General features: G+C 38.1%; 1 protein-coding gene across 1 annotated transcript in view; it reads left to right on the forward strand.

Moving 5' to 3' along the window:
• The first annotated feature begins 653 nt into the window (after window positions 1-653).
• slc2a9l2 (solute carrier family 2 member 9, like 2) overlaps window positions 654-20,465 on the forward strand; it is a 269,938-nt gene continuing 250,126 nt past the window's right edge. Inside the window, exons 1-2 of the mRNA XM_036590228.1 lie at window positions 654-766; window positions 12,749-12,828. Of these exons, the coding sequence (XP_036446121.1) occupies window positions 12,766-12,828 (63 nt within the window). The 5' untranslated portion in view covers window positions 654-766; window positions 12,749-12,765. The remainder of the gene's footprint in view (window positions 767-12,748; window positions 12,829-20,465) is intronic.

The raw sequence follows: 20,465 nt of genomic DNA on the forward strand, positions 1-20,465 counted from the left end.
ACATTAGTGAGCTCTGAGATGTTTTTGCTGGATCTCTCTGTTGGTCACCTCTTCCCTATTCACCAGAGAATAATGCACAGCTTGCCAAGCAAGTAGGGAGAAGGGGCAAGGTTTGGAAACAGGGCAGCAAGGGGGTGTATTCAATTTGTATAATCATGCATATTCACAAATCTTCACATTCTTAATGAGTGTTGAGGTTTAGAGATGCTCCTGTGTTGTCAGCTATTGGTGAAAAGCTAGTATTTGGCTTGATAGATGCTCGTTTCCAAACAGAAAAGCGTAGGTTTCTAAAAGTGGTAAACATGTCTGTTATTTTAATAGACTTTCTTTTTGATCTTTTTGAATATTTTAATTATCAAATGAATTGCATATTATTAAATATTTATTGCAAATGATGCCAATCTTGGTCGATTCTGTTTGTGAATCCCTAGAATATATGATGGATATTGTTGATCAATCAAATCACTCAATCAATCAGATCTTTATTTATATCTTTATTTGCACCTCTCATACAATGGCAGTAAAACTGCTTTAAGGGTTTACAGTGTGTGTGTGTGTGTGTGTGTGTGTGTGTGTGTGTGTGTGTGTTTGCTTGATTTATGGCAACTAATCATCTGTTATATTGAGCGTTTTAGATTTGCACAATGTCATGAGTTAATGATTCAGTGGGAGAGATTGAGAGAAAGTGAGGGAGAGAGAGAGAAAGAGAGAGCGTCACACACATTCTGTGCTCGAGTCGTCTCTCTTTCTCTTCTCTTTCATCTGGGTAAGTAGCTCACTCCAGTCAGTGCTGTGTGTGAATGTGTGTGGGGCTGCTGGTGGTCTTGACGCGTATGTGGTTCTGTGTTTGCCATTTAGTTAAATTTTCTGATACGTAAGCGTTTCACTGTTCATTTGCTACCGCTGTTAAACTTTTACTCTGAAAGTCTCACTCTGACTGCCTGTTGCTGTGTTAAGCTGTGTGCACTTGTCTTGCTAACATTGTGAGGACCAAATATCCTCGCAATTTTAGTGAGATTTTGTACAAGTGCACACTTTTTGCTGGTCCTGACTTGAACACATAGTTTTTTTGGTAGAAATAAAGGAGCAGAAAGTTTGCCTTGGTTAAAGTTAGGGTTAGGTTCAGTGTCACTTATACAGAAATACATGGAATAAATGGAAGTCCTCACAAATAATGTAAGACAAACTTGTGTGTGAGTACTGCAGGGAACTGTAAGTGTGTGTACTGTGCTGGCTTGACCCACATTTTAAGCAGTTACAGCCTCTTAGTTCAGGCTGGTAGTGCAGCAGTGGTAGTGGATTATAGCAGCCATTCAAGCTGAACTAAGCCGAATAGAAGATTAAATGAAAATCAAATTCACAAAATTTTCTCTTTACTTCTAATCTTGTCTATCAGCCAAGACACATTTGGTATCTGAAGTTTGCTTGTTTAGTTTTGCACTGCAGCTATGTGGCTAATGTAGCTAACAAGTTATAGTTCCAGTACAAAACTAAAGTAGCAAATTTCTGACACATCTTGGTTGATCAACATTTGAGGAAAAAGGAAAATTAGTTTTGGCGCAGTGGGTAGTGCTGTCGCCTCACAGCAAGAAGGGCCTGTGTTCGATTCCCGGCCGGGTGACCAGGGTCGTTTCTGTGTGGAGTTTGTATGTTCTCCCCGTGTCTGCGTGGGTTTCCTCCGGGTACTCCGGTTTCCTCCCACAGTCCAAAAACATGCAGTCAGGCCAATTGGACACGCTAAATTGCCCCTAGGTGTGAGTGTGTGTGTGACTGTGTATGTCTGTCTGTCTGCCCTGTGATGGACTGGCGACCTGTCCAGGGTGTATCCTGCCTTCCGCCCAATGACAGCTGGGATAGGCTCCAGCACCCCACCGCGACCCAGAAGGATAAGCGGTTTAGATGATGGATGGATGGATGGAAAATTAGTTTATTTATTTTATTTTATTTTTTTTTGTTTAAAAGGAAACTGTTTTTTCAAAATAATACAGAATGAAATTATTGAGATAAACAAAGTTCTTTATAGCGATGGTGATAGAAACCTCACGTCTGAAGTGTTTAATGTAGGACGCTGTGTTCCGATTTTTTTTAGGAAGATTTGGGAAAAAACATGCTTTTGAAACATATTAATGGTATATATATATATATATATATATATATATATATATATATATATATATATGCCATATGTAGGTTTGCTGGTCACTCTGAACAGTAAATAAGATGACTATATTTGCAAAATAGACACCTCAACCCGCTCAATTTCACTGAGAATAATGGCTCAGTATCCCATTCAGTGTCCCATTCATTAATCATGATGTCAGTATTAGAAGAAAACAATCTAGACATCAATCCGACAGGGTACTTTTATATTTCAGTCATTATAAACTAATTCTATGTTACAATTTTCCGGTCAAGTAAAATCGCTGAATCTTACAAACTTTCTGTAAACATAGTGGTTTAGTCTGAAATGGTGAATTGTGGAAAAACTTGCCAACTCTTATTTCTTTACAATAGTGGTGATGTTCAAAACACAAATATAGCCTTTTTATTTACTATCCAAAATGACCTTGAGATTATATGTAATCTTGACAAATATGTTTAAAAATACATTTTAGACTTACTCTGGAGGCCTGGCTTCTGTTATCACCACTCTGATCAATATTGACTAAGCAAGTTTCTCTAGAGTGGAGCATTTCACACCAAAACTACCAGAATGACTTTGCTTTTGTCTCAGTGACTTATGACTGGATTTAATTCAAAGGTGGATGGGGGGCAGCAGGCTGGGAGCACTGCTGTGATTGGTGTTGAGTAAAGTCTGCACTGGCATGAAATTAACTCAAACTGTTGCTGATTACTGCAGGAAACTATATTGCCACCTCTCCAAATTGTGGTTACAGATTTTACCCTTAAGCATTTTTATTGCTGCTTATCAAGCCTCACTGCCAACATGTTGCTAAGTTCCATCTACTAGCGTGCATGGACACATCACTCAGTGCATCGGAAATTTCTTTGTGATATTGGTATCCACATCACAACACTACGTTTAAGTGTTCATATTGGTGCATCTTTAATTGGAAGAAAAAGGAATTTTTAAGTTATTTATTTCTTTAAACACTTTTGCAACCTGTTGTTCTGCTGTACTGAAAGGGTGACTGTAAGAGAGACAGTGAGAGAGTGAGGAGAGAGATCACATGTCGTTTCAAAGTGTTGGCAAGATTTGCTACGTGTGTGTTTTAGCTTCTTGCTGTGGGACCTCTGACTCCTCACACACTTTAACAGGTGTATTTAAGATCAGATGTCGCATTCTCACGTGGATGATATTTCTAATAAAGTTGCATAACTCCTGCATTATAGCTGTCAATTAAACTTTATAAGCTATGTTATACAGCCTTGATATGTTTGATACCGGGACTGATGAGATTTGTTGCAGCTTGTGAAGCTGCACTTTGATTTAAGAAATGTAAAAATAATTGAATTTCAGGGTCTCAAGTTCCATTCAGACATGATTTGTTTTTCATGGGGACGTGTAGTAGTTTAATGATTACCACTGTTTCTCAGTGATTTTAGTCCCTTCTGAATCTGCCCATTCATTCATTTTTAAAGACTGTACACTCCCACAGCAGTAAAGATTCTGACACCTTTTACATTTTCTATAAAATATAGGTTTTATTACTTTGTCAGAAAATATTTCATCATATCTTGAGGAAAAGAAGTTTTTGTGTTGTTCCTTAATTATGAAGGCACTCAAGGAAGCATTTACAATTTAATATGTTCTGGCCTACCTCAAGTGCAGGACTGTGAACATTAAAACATTAATATTGACCGTTGGCTGCAGACTCCCACATAAATGGATATGCTAAATACCTTGTGCATAACTTAAAACAGTCAGGAAGATATTATATTGAGTTATTATAAGTCAAATAATAGCTAAATTAAATGTTTCAACATGCTTTCTACTCTTTTTTGGAGCAAAGGCAGTGAGCAAAACAAGTGGCTACTCCCATCCTCATTTATAGGGATGTTTCTTACCCTGTGCGAACTGACCATAAACATTACAGATGACTGTAACTGTATTACCCTACTTCCCAGTGCAAAACGAATCCTGTCTGAATAGACATGGATTGGTTGATTCTGTGATTGAGAGATTATAAAATAAATAAAATAAATAAATACAAACCCAATTCCAAAAAAGTTGGCGCAGTATGTGAAACGCTAATAAAAACAGAAAGCAGTGATTAGTAAATTCTTATTGACCTATAGTAAATTGAAAATGGTGTAAAAACAATTTTTTATATTGTACCTTAGGAATCTCATTGTTTTTTGTAAATGTAGGCTCATTCCAAATATGATGCCTGCAATATTTTCCAAAAAAAATTGGGACAGGAGCATTTTATCACTGTGTTAAATTACTTTTCCTTTCAACAACACGTAATAATCGTTTGGGGAGTGAAGACACCAATAGGTCCAGTTATATGAGTCTTCAGCTGTGCAACTGCACAGGGCATCTTTATCTTAATTTCAGCTATAACAACATACATCACCTTTTGTTTTTAATATGTAAAGCGTATGGATGTGTTTATAGAACTCACTCATTAACACATTTTGCAGTCTGAAATTTCTCCACAAGTGAGGCTATTAGCACAAAAGACACTTTTGGTGTGTCATTTAAAGAAGTCAAACAGTTGTGAACCCACACTAAAAGGATCTCACTAAAGCAACAAACCTTTCAAAAAAGTTACTCAGTGTTATATTAATTAGTATGTGACTTCATAAGGCTAATGCTAAAATAGATGAGATAAAGATAACATGGACCATAGGTATAATTGCAGCAGAACATGTTTAAGGGTTGCTGCCCACGTGTCATTTTACATCAAACAATCGCTTCAATAAGTAATACTGTGCAATAGATTGTGATGTAGTGTTTGTGGTCTTCAGACAGTAAAAGAAGATCTTGTAGGATGCACATGGAAAAATGTATTTATTTATTACTTATTAATGAATTTATTACTTCATTTATTTATTTATTATTTTGTGAGCACAAACACGCCATTGGTGCAAATTCAAGGGGGGGGGGTGGCTACGTCACTCCCACTTTTTTAAATTATGCAAGGTATTTTTTGTGAGGTAGCAGGATAGTTGTCGAAAAGAGTGCATAGCTTATGTTATGCTAATATTTCCCACCAAAAAAAAAACAAAAAAACAGTATAACTGCATATGTCAGAATGCACCATGTGCACACTAAGCTGTGTAAATGAGTATCACTGTCTGTATACAGTAGCACTTAGTGAACAGGTAGCCTAATAGCTAATTTCACTACCTTTTATTATATGAACATTGTGATTATTTAAATCTACCGAAAAGTTTGGATGTCCCTGGTCAAATGACATGTTTTGTTGACTTTCTAGATGGAAAATATTACTATTATTTGCTCAATTTAACACAGTGAAAAAAAAATAAAACTAAAATGAAAAATAAGACCTGCACAAAAGTAAGGGTACATTTTATATTGCATGTTTTTCCCCCTATTTATTTGTTTTAACTTAAACAAATAAATAGAAATGCCATATTTAAGCTTGCTCCCCATAAAAGACGTCTTCAGAAATCAACAAAACATGTCATTTGACCCAGGGTGTTCAACCTTGTTATGTGTTTTAATACTAAGATATAAAGCACTAGATATCATGATAACATGGGAACTCCCTGTATTTTCTTTCTTTTATGTGGTGTGAGTAGTGATGGCATATCAGTATAGATGGGTATCACTATCATGCTGATATCAGCAAAAAATGTTATATGTTTTGGACTTTTGACTGACTTGTACTTTAGACTACAGTCTTTTGCTCTGAATGACCCTCTACCTTTATTATGTTTGAATTATTAAAACAAATGAGTGAACATTCCATTTTGTCAAAATGACCGTAGATGATTAGCACAAACACAGCTTTCAACAGTTGTACAGACACAAAATCATGATTTACTAAAATCATAATTTTACTATTGGATGGCAATTTAATCTAATTTGATTGGATGCTTTATATTCTACAGGTTTCAATATCAGTATCGGAAAAGAAAAAGTTGTAACGTTATCGCCCACTTGTCAGACCAAATTTGCACCACTCACACACACACGCACACTCACAGGTTCATAATCGGACACGTGTTTTCCGCTCTGATTGCATTGTTCCTGTGTGTTTCTAAGAGAGCTGTTTTATTTTCTGTAATAAAGATGAAGAAGCTCATTTATTGAACTATAAACACACAACACGCACACACTCAGGGTCACTGAACTGGCTCTACATACACACATACACATTAATACATTCTCACACACATTTGCAGTGTATTTCATTTGCATGGACAAATGAGTTCTTTGAAATATGGCTGTAATTAAAGCCAGAACTAAGCAGCTGAATAGAACTGCAATGAGCCTGACAGGCTGCTATTGCTCTTTCTCTCAGCTACAGCAGTGCTATCAGCAGCAGTCATACAGACTCCATTCACTATAGCTGTCAGCTGGGCTCAGACATTAAATTAGATATTTTTTTTTTTATTCGAATAGGTGCAAAATTACGTAGGCAGTAAGCACCAGATACCCCAGGCAATGATATATCTCCTCAGTCCACAAGAGGGCAGTCAGGGCACAAATGCTGTGCATTTCTAAAATCTCACAGTGTTAAAGCCGAGGGGCCGTACCATGGAAACATCCCCACTCTGCAATCTTATCAGTTTATTCGTTGCTATGACATCATCAATAGTATGGAATTGAGGACAGGAGCTATTACAGAATAACAGCTCCTAAGTTCATGATCTTATCTCATTTCCTTATTATGTTATTTACAAAAAATATATTGGTAAGTGAAATCATAAATAAACTTGATAGATCCAATATATTAAACAATTAAACAAATTTCTGGACATTTTACTTGTTTTAAGTAATTTTGCCTTGGTTAAAATTTAAATGGTCTTATTCTATTGGCAAGTAATGTTGCTTGTTTCAAGCATTTTCTCTAGATAACAGTTTCTCTAGATAATATAACTTGAAATAAATTAAGAAATATTAAGCATATTGACTATAATTAGACTTGCCAAGGTATCATTTATTTTGAAAATTTGCCACAAAAATATTGGCAGTGAATAAAGATGTGGCTTTTTTTTAGGTGCACAGGGAAAGCAGCCTCCTTGAACTTTGGAACTATTCCTAACTTTTTTGTCCAAGGTTACTAAACTTGAAGTTCATCTCACAGTTTTGTTTTTTCCATGACGTTTCCATTATTTCAGTTACTTATTTACATCTCAGCTGTGCACATGTACTTGGTTGCTTGGAAACAGATTTTACAAAATATTTATCTCAAACAACTTATCAGTCTGCAAATGAGTGGTTTAGGGTTCCCTAACTTGAGATAAGATACTGTAAAATAAGATAGAGATTAGGATTAATTACCTTGAAATCGATTTAAACCAAGGTCTAGACATAGGAAGTTTCTGTAATACATCCCTAGGTTTTGGCCATAGTAAAAAGCCTTTTATTTTGAAAATCTAGATTTCAGAAAGATTTTTCCATGATGTCTCCCACGTCATGTCACTAACTCCTAAAACCAGTGAGTGGCTGCATAAGGAAAGTGATGCACACATTGAGTTGTATCAAAAAATGTTTTTAATTTGCGTGGCAGTGTGCAGAAGCCCTTAGCTATGCTGATAATTTTGCAATCTTGTAAGCATCATGTTGCTGTTAGAAAATTCTAAACTAAAAACAATAATAATGTAAACATTGCTCCTGGAGTGCAATGCAAGCAAAACAAGTCTCCCATTAAAAGCATCTAGGTTCACAAAAAAAAATGCAAAGTTGACCCCCACATAAGTCATCATTTGGGCTATGTATTTCTTCCTGTAGGGTACAGCTTAAAATATTTGTTCAAACCCAATGGGAACTGCTCAAATCCAATGGGAACCTGCTTTAGTTTTACTCCGTACTTTCATTACCTTAAACCAGTTTTTAATCTGGCATGCTGGGGTCACCCACTCATATTGTTGACAGAATTCCACAAGGCCCCACTCAAAACACTGAAATTCTTCTGTTGTTGCTTTTAATCAGTTTTCTGTCTTTGGCATTACTTAATAAATGCATGTGGCTCATTGAAACTGAGTCACTTGTGTTGTTTCAGTGAAACACTGTGAGTTGTCAGATTTAGTATCTAGTATTTGTAATATTATTAGTATTTGTTTAGTGGATGCAACCTTGTTAAGTAAAACTCAACCTCTTTCCCATTGACTCATGACATCATCTATTTACCTATAGTTTTACTTCATGTTGTCTGTCCCCCAACCTGCTTTCTTTTGTGTGTGCGTCTTTCTTACACCGATCAGGCATAACGTTATGTCCACCTCCTTGTTTCTACAGTCATTGTCCATTTTATCAGCTCCACTTACTATATAGGTGCACTTTGTAGTTCTACAATTACATGTAGTTCGTCTGTTTCTCTGCATACTTTGTTAGCCTCCGTTTACCCTGTTCTTCAGTGGTCAGGACCCCCATGGACCCTCACAGAGCAGGTACTATTTGGGTGGTGGATCATTCTCAGCACTGCAGTAACACTGACGTGGTGGTGGCGTGTTAGTGTGTGTTGTACTGGTACGAGTGGATCAGACACAGCAGTGCAGTCCAGTTAATTTACTCAAATTGCTTTTTTATGTTTTCATTCATTGAGTAAATATCCCAGAAGCTACTTCACACAGTTGTGTGGAACCACTTGACATAATATATGGAACATGTTCTCTGTAATAGAGTTTAGTGATTACTCAAGTCAGTAGGGCTGTCATGATTGTGAAATTTTATTTTATGATTATTTTTCACGTAAATAATTGTGATTAACAATTAAATTATCTTTTGTTCAGCGATTGCAATTAATATACAAGCCTATAGTGAGCAAACTGTCTGATTAGCCACCTTACCGGCTAGCTATGTTAACACTGGTTGTACAGTTGAATCAATATACAGCTGTTACAGTTACATAGAATTATGTGTAGAGTTGAGCAAAGCCACACATTCTTCTAACCTGTGTTGTTGTTTATTTCATTTATCCAAGATCTTTTTATGGCTCTTATTGTTGCTAAATGGTAATGTTACTGCATGCTATCATTAGAAATGTTATCTTTTATTCTGTACTTTGGGTGATGAAAGCCAATTTGGGTCAGTGTCATATAGTATTAGGTATGTCAGGATTGGTTGTTTTTGGACTGAAAACTTAGTCACGTCAGGCTCGGACAGAAAGTTCTCAAGCTGTAACCAGTTTTGGACCATTTTTAGGCCTGAATAAAGCACGATTGTAGGCTTGTAGATTGTTTTTTTGAGCAGGTTACTTTAAAGCTTAATATATTAAAAAACAATCCAATCTGTTAGCCGATACTTAAGCTATCAGTATTAGTATTGGAGAAGAAAATATAGTGTCGTCTCTGGTTGCTTCCTGTAGTATATTTGAGAAGGGGGCTGTGGAGAGGAGAGTCAAACGCTGCATGGAATTTCTCAGAAGCACACAGACACATTCGTTGTGTCAGGTAGACAAGCAGAGCGAACTGCTTTCACAGTGTTGAGGTCACTGCGCTGTTTTTATCTTTTGAGCAAACAGGAGAGGTTAGTGAGGTGAGAGGATTACGCAGTTCAATCGCTGATTTGTTCAGCAGGTGCACTTCAGGTCCAATCACTTTAGCTCAGAGAGAGGGACAGAGAGGGAGAGAGAGAACTGGTAGAGTGATAGAGGTCAGAGAAGGGGTCAAGTAGACAGTGGCGTGTACACTGAGTTGCCAGTTTATTACGCTTATTGGTCATTTTGTCAGAAACTCATACAATATATGTTCACTATATAGGTGTCTGTAGTCTTCTGTTGCTGCACAGTTTATCAGCCGCATTTACTTGGCCTGTCAGTCAACAGTGACCACCATATGACCACCACAAGACAGATATCATTTGAGTGATGGACCAATCTCAGCTTGGATACTGACATGGTGCAAAAAAAGCCTTAAAAAGGCTTCTTTAAAGAAGAGAGTGTTTCTATATAAGACCATAATAAGACAAAGAACCATTCGTATGAGTTTTTATATGCACTCTTAAAAAAGATGGTTCTTTAAGGGTTCTTTAGTAAAGAAAAAGGTGCTGTAAAGAACCATGAACACTCAAAGAATACTCAAAGAAAAAAATCAAAAACATGTTTTTAAAAAAACAGCTATGAAAATACAAATTAAGTATTATTTTCACAAGTTGAAATTTGGGGGTTGGGGTTTAAGAGTCACCTCCCACTAGAAAGTACCCCATAAATGATGGTTTTGTATACATTTAGCTTTTTAATATCTTAATTAATGCCTTAGGTTTAAATAGAACATAGCGTAATCCTTGTAAGTATCTAAGGTCTGCATGCTTAATTGTTTTTCTTCAGTAATTTTTAATGTAGGACTGCAGTCTAAAGTAATTTGGTATAATGGCCCATATACAGTAAAAATAGTTCCATTTGTGATGCTATGTAAAGCCCTGTTTGCTAGGTGTGTAGTAGTAGTGTGAGTTTTGTCTGTTGTGATAGATAACAGTATGCCATTACAGTGTCAGAACCACATAATCAATCTTATTAAAGATTACTTAACAACTAGATATGGTTAGAGGAAAGGGTGCAAAGAATTAAGCATGCAATGCAATTTGTACAATGCTAACCTGAGTATCTGTATCGGGCCAACATCAACAGAAAATGATGCATTGGATATTGTAGGAAACATGCAATGAATCTGATCCAGTCTTGTAACAAATCTATCCTGAAACAACACATACTTGCAATGTGCAATGTGATGTTAGCTGTGTATTTCATCCTGTAGGGTAGCAGAATGATTGAGTAGTTTAGGCATGATCGCTTACCTTCAGATGCTCATCGTAAGTGAAGTACTTCTATTAAAAATAATTCATTTTGAAGCTTAGTAGATTTTAAAGAAAAAATAATTAGTATCGGTATCGGCCGATACTGAATGTTTCAATATCGCTATTGGTACTGCAAAAGAAAATGTGGTATCGTGCCACCTACTTTAGCTACAGTGATGCAAAAAAGTATTTGGACATTTGTGCCATCTTAAAATGTATTAAGATAAACAAAATATCAAACCAAGTGGCATTTATTTTAAATAGACTGTAATTTTTTTGCCAGTATATTCTTTTGAAAGGCAGCTGGTGTGTTTCAGGTCGTTATCATTTGGGCAGTTTCTTTGCTGGCTGCTAAAGGTTTGCATCTAAAACTCTGATTCAGGAACGCATCAAGCTCAATGTCACAAGTGTGAGAAAAACAGCTGCAGACTTTGATGCTTCCACCTCTGAGGCACTAATAGTGCTAAAATAGCTTTTGTTGCTTTGCATCATTGACACAGTGTGTCCTTGTTCAGTAAAACCAGCCAATCAGGCTACAGTTCCAAACACCACAGAACAGGTTTATTTTTGCCATTCTGTCCCTTCAGTGGCAGTTGCTTGACTTCACTCCCTCAGAATTATATCATTATCATCTAAACTTGTGTCTGTGTTTTAGTTTCTTAAGTGAGCAGAGCTTTTATCATACTAGCTAAGTGTGGCAACAGGAGTGTGGTCTAGCAGCATCTGCAGGACTTAGAGCCAGTCACAGTGAACCAGCGGGTAATTAGGCTATACTTTTCACCTATGTGTCTTTTGCTGGCAGCTGTGTCTGGATTCTGAGAGAGAGAGAGAGCTTCCCTGACACAGAGCCAGCAAAAACGACTGAAAATTCAAAGCCTGGAAAGTTTTGTTTTCCTTGTCTTGCAGACTGTTGAAAACTAAGCCAAAAATCCTCCATTAAAAGTATCCGCTCTGCGTCTGTTTCTCCGGCTCCTGTGACCTTCCTCTCCCTATATCCAAGGTTTTTAACACTTTAAGCTAATGCTAACCAGCTTTTATCTCTTAGTCAGAAGCACTGCTTAACATTTAACAATTGTTAGATAGATGGCTTGACATTTATTGAACAATAGCGTAAAAATCATGCACTGTATTCGCTTATTTGGTGACCTGAACTTTTTGATTACTTTCGATTTTTATATAATGCAGGACAATATGACACAAAAGCAACATACACGCTTTTATGACACATATGATGTAACTTACAACCAATAATACCGGTTATAAGATGGTTTGAAGCTACAAAACAAGTGGATATTCTGAAATGTTCTATTGTTTATATTGTTTAGTGGTCTCAGACATTTCAATCCCACTGTACATACATATGATTTTTTTGCTGAGCTATGCCTTTAAGCTTTTGCATTTAAGCCTTTCCTTGCTTTACTGGATCATCTGTAGAGCGCTATACTCAAGGACAAGGACTGGAAATCAGTGGTTAAACAGAGACTTAGTGTTCCGCATTACCTGACAGCTCAGCGAACAGCCTGCAGGGGGCAGTGCTGCTCTGTGCTCTGTCCTTCTCCCTTTTGGAGATGTTATTACTGTGTTATCACCCCCATCACTTTCACCATGTTTAATATTGATTAAAGCATGAAAAAAAGACACGCAATGCAATTAAACTGGACTGGAAGTTATTAAGTTTGCATACTAGAATGACGTGTATAGTGCATGCAGTGCATATCTGTGAGGGTCTGCTGAATGCAGTGAAGACATTTATAGAGGGGTGAGGATTAAAAAAGACTGTGTGTGTCAGGCAAATAAAATGGGCTTCCGTTTCCTGTATGAGGGGCTATAATTGGGGGATTTTCTCTCTTTCAGGCTTCTGAGCTTTTATAATGGAGAAGATCCAGGAAGGCCCTGAAAACGACCGCAAGGAGCAACGAGTGCCACAAAAACAGGTGTGTGTGGGGGGGGGTCTGGTTACCTCTGTGTAGGGTCCAGGGGCACGTCTCATGAAGCAGATTCAACTTAAGCCTTATATGGACGGGATTAAATTGACATGGGGTCTTGAGGTCATTTCTTCTTTTACCGGTGCTACTCTGTGATTTTAGGCCATGTCTGTTCTTCTACCTCCTTCCCTGAGAAAATCACTGATTTACCTACGGTTTTTCTCCAAACTCAGTGGTGGTCTGATCTCTGTGATTTTCCAGGTAGATGTCACCGTATGTAAAAAAAGAAGGTTTTTGGCAACTGCTACTGGGTGTATTTAGTGGCAGGTTTACTAAGAGAGGCGCTAGTTACTGAGAGTCTGCTGACACTTTACGCTGGTGGGGGCAGCCAGTTTAACGCGTTATCTGAAGTTCCACGCAAATGAACACACCACAACTTCTTAATTAACATATTACAAGTACAGTATAACCATGTGTTCGGCTCACGCTTTTTTTATGAAAGTACATTTCTGCCAGGTAGGAGGCAAAAGTTTTAAGTCTTTTTCATTTTAGTTCAAACTTGACTCATATAAATCAAAATAATAATAATAATAATAAAAAACTGAATTTATATCCAGTTTCTGTTTCGAAACATTTATTTTCGGCTGGTGAGACAAGCTGAACTTGAGTTCTGTGCAGAGTGCATTTGGAAATCACAGTGTGATATTGTTAAATCCCTGTTTAATTTCACTAAGAGCACTTAGGTTGTTTGATAACTGCGATTTTGAGCATAACCTCTTAACTGCTGTGGAATATCTTTAGTAATGCAGAGATTTCAGAGCTAAGGACTTCCAATATGTTTGGAAAAGAGAACTGTCTGATCATTATTTAGGCAAAATAATATAAACCCAAAATAATAGATTGTTAGAAATAAAGGTTCTGTGCAGGGTTATTTTTTCTTCATTAAGGTACAAACAATGTAAATGCCCCTTAAAGGTACAACAGTGGTTTTAAGGTACAGTTGTGTACCTTAAATTTTTTTTTCCAGGTGAAAAGTATGTATTTGTCCCTTTTCATAACCCAGTGTTTTACAACAGAACAATAAAGTAGAAAGCCTGGAGTCGAGACGGGGTGTGTGGAGTCAAAACAATTTAGAAAATAGAATTTCAATGGATGATGGTACAATTATGTTCCCTGACTAAAGATACTGAGATGTATCCTGAGGGGTACTGCCCCAGTGACAGCATCCTTTTTGTAAAGCTATTTAATATATTCTTTCATTGTTATTTCATTCATCAAATTAAAAATAATGTGGAATGGGAGGCATTTAAACATGTTTTTTCCATCAAAAAGTAAAACTTAGCTGGCTAAGCAAGATATCCTGCTTTGTAAGACAGACCCCAGATCTCTCTAGGATGATTTGTTGTGGGGACTTTTGGCTTCTCTCTGGAGAAAAAAAATGCTTTTTAACCAAAAACTCACAGAAGGACAGAGAAATACCCCACAAAACAGGAATACACACTGTGTGTGTGTGTGTGTGTGTGTGTGTGTCGGAGACACAACACCTCGACCTTGGCCTTGTTTCTCCTGTCTCTGGTGAAGGATGGAAGACACTCGTTTACTCCTGCTTTTATCTGCCTTTTATTCTCTCCTACTGCTCTTATCCCTCGTTTACCTGCACACGTAGATAGGATTATCTTCAGCAGGTCCCCAGACAGAGGTGGGGGGGTGCAGGGAGAGAGAGGAGGGGGGAGACAGGGAGGGATGGAGAGAGATAGAAAGAGAGAGAGAGAGAGAGAGAGAGAGAGAGAGAGAGAGAGAGAGAGAGAGAGAGAGAGAAAGGGGGAGGCATGCAGAGAGAAAGTGAGAGGAAGAAAGAGAGAGAGGGATGTAGAGAGTGCAGAGAGAACATAAAAGAGAGAGGGAGTGTGGGAAGAATAGAGAAAGGGATAATGATGGAAAGAAAGAGGGATGGTTGGAGAGAGTAAGCAAAGGAACAGAAAGGCATAGGCAGAATGAGAGAAAAAAGATGGAAAAAGAAGGAGGGAGAGAGAAAGAGAGATGGGAGGAAAAGAGAGAATTATAGAAAGAAAGAGAAAGAAAGAAAGAAAGAAAGAAAGTAAGAAAGAAAGAAAGAAAGAAGGGCAAAAAAAGTCGAGACATGGAGGGAGGGAGAGGAAGAGAAAGAGAGTGAATGAGGAAGAAGGAGGAATGGAGAGAGTGAAAGGGAGGAAAAGTGGAATAGAGAGGGGTATAGTGATGGAAAAGAGAAATAAAACTAGAGACAGGAAGAGAGAAAGAATGGGGGACAAAGAAAGAATGAGACAGGCAAAGGGAGAGAGAAAAAGAGAAGGAGGAATAAAGAAAGAGAAGGAGAGGGAAAGAAAAGAGACAAAGAGAGATGGATAAAAATAAAGAAGATGAGAAAGAGAAGGATGGATAAAAATAGATCAGCTGCAGGAACTAGGGGGGATGGAAAGAGACAGAGGGAGAGAGATGGATAAAGAGAGAAAAAGAGAGGGGAAGTGAGAGAAAAAAGATGGATAAACAGTAAGACAAATGTGGAAGAGAGAGAGAGAGAAGAAAGAAAAAGATGGGGAGAAAGAAAGAAAAAGAAATAGGCATAGAGAGAGAAGGAGGGAGAGCGCGAGAAAAGAGACAGAAAGAAAGAGAGACGGAGAGAAGGAGAGTGAGAAGGAAGGAGAGAGGTGGAGAGAGAGAGAGGATGTGAGAGGGGAAAAGGTGAAGAGAGGTAGAGACGGAAAGGGAGGGAGAGAGATAGAGAGAGAGAAGGTGAGAGAGGGAGGGTGGGAAAAGAAAGGATGAGAGAGAGAGAGAGAGAGAGAGAGAGAGAGAAAGAGAGAGAGAGAGAGAGCGACAGTGTTGAGCATTAGTCTTGTATTAATATTAAATCTCTGGGGTTTGCAGTGAGCCCGGTGTAGAGGGCTTGTTTTTGGTCAATTAAGGACGGCTTCTGTGCTGCAGGATTATGCCATGAGACTCAGTAACAGGCTCCATAATCCGACCCTGTGGACATGACGGTCACTGAGAGAGGGAACAGGGGGTGGAGTGGGGGGGGGGTGGATGGAGAGGAAGAGAGTAATTATCCTTAATGGCTTTCATATTTATAGTAACTCTGCCTTTATTAATGACTTGTTTGGAATGTGTGAACGTGCTAATCAAATTTCTCTCCCATTTATTAATGATATAAATAATTATATTGATAATGCACTCCTCATACAGGAGGGTGTGAAGATGAAATGAGGGAAACCTCAAGCATATGTGCGTATATCACAGCTGCTTTTATCTTCAGAACAGCTTTGGTGAGATGATTTTATGGGACTCTGAAAAAGCTGTCATCGGGTTTAAAGGATTCCTTTGGCTTTTTTGTGGAATAAAATATAAGCGATCAATTGTTGGCCTGTATTAATTTAATGACTGTTTTGGTTAAGAGTGGTTTGGCTGAAGTTATTAAAGCAGTGTTTAAAGAGCTTATTTCATAAAAAAACTCAATTTTCAGTGCTTTGACTTTAATGTAATATATAAAGACTCTGGAAGTTTCAAAACTTACTGTTCACTCCTGTGTTCATCCATGTCTATGCAGATACACTAAGCTGCAAAACAGCCCGTTTTGAATTCATCATGGCTGTGATAACACAACTATGAATACATTTGCATATGACCTCCCATTCTACATCAGTTTAGCCATCCATTAATGTCAGTCAAAACTTAACACTTTAATCTATACATTTCTGCTTGGGTTACTTTTTGACCAATGCATAGTACAGCCAATCAAAACAGGGGTCATTTGCATATATCGGTCTTACAGGCAAAGTGACAATAAAGTTCTTTAGATATAAGGATAAAGAGAAGTGAAGTACGGAACCCCTGAAGGGATGTGGTGTATCATTGTTTTAAGTAAAAATCAGATACACACCAGATACTATCAGGTGAGCACCAGATACTATGTGGTGTGCACCTAATACTATCAGTTGTGCACCAGAGACCATGTGGTGAGCACTTGACACTATTAGATGCACACCAGATACTTTTAAGTGCACACAAGGTACTATCAGGTGTGCACTAGATACTATGTGATGATCACTAGATACTATTAGATGTGCACCAGAATTGGATGTGCCAAAGCTTTATAAAGAGAAAACTGAGATACTTGGGGTTAGAGAGGAAAGACTGAAAGTTCATCTTGACCAGCATAAATTTCAAAAGCCAGCATCTGTCATGATATGGAGGTGTATTAGTGATTAAAATCATTTTGAATGCAACCAGCAGATGTGCACTTTCCCTCTCCATACATCATTTTGCCAATTAAAAATAGGTAATGGCACATCATAGACTGTCGGAAACAACATAAGCAAGTCTATTTGAGATTACTTAAGACTTGCTTTACACAGTGTAACTTTTATGCCACTTTAGTGCGTGAAACATACATGCAACTAAATCCTGCTAGAGCTGCACGATGTAAAGCGTCCTGCAACTCATTTGAAACTCAGCTGCAACAATTGCAAGCATCTTAACTTTGTGGAACAAGTTTCATGAAACAATCAAGACGGCAGTAATGCACCACATGATCATTTTGAAAGACATACTTTCAAACCATTGAAAATAAAGCAGAAGACCGCTTATTGGGCAGTAGACGGATTCAAGGGTGGTAGTTTTCCATCTCGTCACTTACCTGACAAGTAACCTTTGAACGTGGTCTTATTGACAAAGCCTTTCATATGGACACAAAGCTCAGTTTCACTTTAATTGTTTTTTGCCTGCAGCTATAGAAGCATGTATAAAAAGTGGGTTTAGTGGAGCATGATGATTGGCTAGTGGGGCACTGGCCCACGAAATGACTCTCTCACGTTGGGCCTGTCTCAGCATAGCCTTAGATCACATTTCTGATGTTTGATGTAAACATCATGAGGCTCTAAATCAGGTTACTTTTCAAAAACATACTCCACCTTCTTCCTCAGACTTCACCCCTATAGCCTTTTTTTTTCTGGGGAAGCCGTTGATCATCCAGTTCATTATGCTGGAAGACTACTGCTGAGGGGATTTGGGGCATCAGCATCGTGCAACACTGCAGAAATCATCCACATACATTTTCAGCAAACCATCACCATGGGAGCAAAGAGGACATACTTCATATGCTTCCTGCAGAGCATATGAAGTAAAGCTTTTGGTCTTCAGGAAAAAAAGGCTGTTTACTGGCGGTAACATTAACAGCTGGTAATTGCTCTGGAGCCGTCCGTGCTGAAGTGCGTATCGTGCATAGCTTCAGTCTTTCAGTCTCTTTTCAATTCACTTTGTCCCCAGCCCTTGACCAGTAGCACAAATCTTTGAGCAGGATGTGTTCAATGTAATCTCTTATTGAGGCAAAAAATTCCACAATGAGTGGAAAGTGTACAAATGGTGATGGGTCCATTAGTCTGTGGGACTCCTGTGAACCACAGTGAGAGCCATTATGTCCAAATGGGGAAACCTTGGCTGAGCAAAATTACAGCAATCACTCATCCAGGAAGTTGCAAAAGAACCTAGGGGAACATCTAAAGAACTGTACAGCTTCCTTCCTTCAGTTAAGGTCAGCGTTCATGACTCCACTTTTAGAAAGAGAGTGGGCTGTTTTGCAAGGTGAAAACAACTGTCAACCAAAAGGAACATAAAGGTTCATCTCACATTTGCCAAAAAACACCTTGATGATCCCCCAAGCCTTATGGATTAAAGTTCTGTGGGCTGATGAGTCAAAAGGAACTTTTTGGAAGACAGGGTTCAGTTACATTCCATTACAGCTCACACAGTATTCCACAATAAGAACACCAACAGCCAAACATGGCAGTGTGACGATGTGATGGTGTGGGGTTGCTTTGCAGCTTGAGGGCCTGGGTGACTTGCCATAATTGAAGGAACCATGAATTCTGCTCTCGACCAAAAAAATACTGCAGGATAATGTATGGTCATGAGTGCATGATCTTAAGCTCAAGCGCAACTGAGTGATGCAGCAAGGCAACAATCTGTAGCACACGAGCAAATCCACCTCTGAATGGCTCAAAAGAAATAAAATGAAGGTTGATAGAGTGGCCTAGTCAAAGGCTTGACTTGAACCCTATTGAGATGCTGTGGCAGAAACTCAAACAAGCAGTTCATGCTCAAAAGCCCTTTAAAGTGTCTAAATTAAAGCAATTCTGTGAAGTAGGGTGGGTCAGAATTCATCCACAGTGATGTGAAAGCCCTAATAACACAGTGAGTGTTATTTACTCAAATATTGATATGTATGTCATTGTCATCACATAACGAATGATATATCTGATATATCGATAAAACAGTGTCTGTTATGTTGCAGTAGTAATACAAATAACTTGAAATCTTGAAGAAACAAAAGAAAACAGAGCAAAAACATGCAAAATTCATGGCTTACATATTTCCTCATGTTGTCCTTAACTTATATTACATTTTAAGAATGAGAAGGGGGCATTTACTTTTTCACAGCATTGTAAATGCTTTGGAAACAAAAAAGATAAAAGGTAAGTATAAATAAATAGTCTAGTAATGGCTGGGAGTCCCAGTTTATCCATTTACAGCAGTTATTTTCCACACGGTTACCCAAATAAGAGGATTCTGTTATCAGCACAGGCCTGCCTGTTAGCTACGTTAGCCTCATAGCTCCAGTGCAAAACTAAAGAAGGAAACTTTGAACACCAAAAATGATTGACTACATTTAGGGTAAGGGTAATATTGTGTATATGTGTTGTGTATGTTTGTTTTTCTGAACTGTCCCTATAAGATGTAAAAGCCTAGAAAGGTTGCAGCACTAAATCTTTACCTCCAGTTGATTTTGGAATCGAAATCTGATGTGGGCAGTTAATGAAAGAATGATAGATGGTTACCTTTCTGGTTCAGGAGGTGATGACAGTGAATTGGCACTGAGCCTTGGCTGAAACACTGCGGATCGATGGGTCTGTGGCCTTTTACAAGACTGACCACATGTTTCAACATGAACAGGAGTGAAGTGTGGAGGAGGCAATACTGTTAGGCATATTGATTGTGGTTAAACTTGTCTCTTCTCTATGTTTAGAAAGAGCTTTGTATCTTTTCGTGTATCCACTCTGGCTCTCCCTCAACTGGAAGTAATCAATGGCAAAATCTTTACAGGTGTAACTCACTGTCAGCCGCAAATGAGACCCAACAGCTTCCTGACAGTTGTAGCGAGCTGGTGCTTGCATAATAACTGCAAAAGGTGATATAATGCCTAATGTTTTTTGTCAGGTTTTAAAAATTGCTCTAAATGTACAGGATTTATTTTACAGCAAAATAATGATTTGTTATTTTCATGGCCATACTGTACAAGCTTGGACGTTTTGGAGATGAGCATTATGCAATGCATAATGGGAAGTCGACTTTTAAAGAAAAACCCTCTTTAGTTTTCCTTTTTAGTTTCTGGAGCTGTGAAGCTAATGTAGCTAAGAAGTAGTGGAAGCATATTGCCCCCAATTAGCACTGTGCAAATTGCCTTCCTAAAGCTTTGTCTTTGTCACTGATCCTTTCTGTTTTGTCTAGAGCTGATGTCTAGAGTTGATGACTCTTATTTCAGTGCCCATTTAAAACCCTGTGTCACTTCTGACTAGTACAGTTATTAGACTAACATTTTACAGCAATTTACAATT

Source organism: Colossoma macropomum, unplaced genomic scaffold, assembly GCF_904425465.1.
Source record: "Colossoma macropomum unplaced genomic scaffold, Colossoma_macropomum, whole genome shotgun sequence".
Taxonomy (NCBI): Eukaryota; Metazoa; Chordata; class Actinopteri; order Characiformes; family Serrasalmidae; genus Colossoma; species Colossoma macropomum.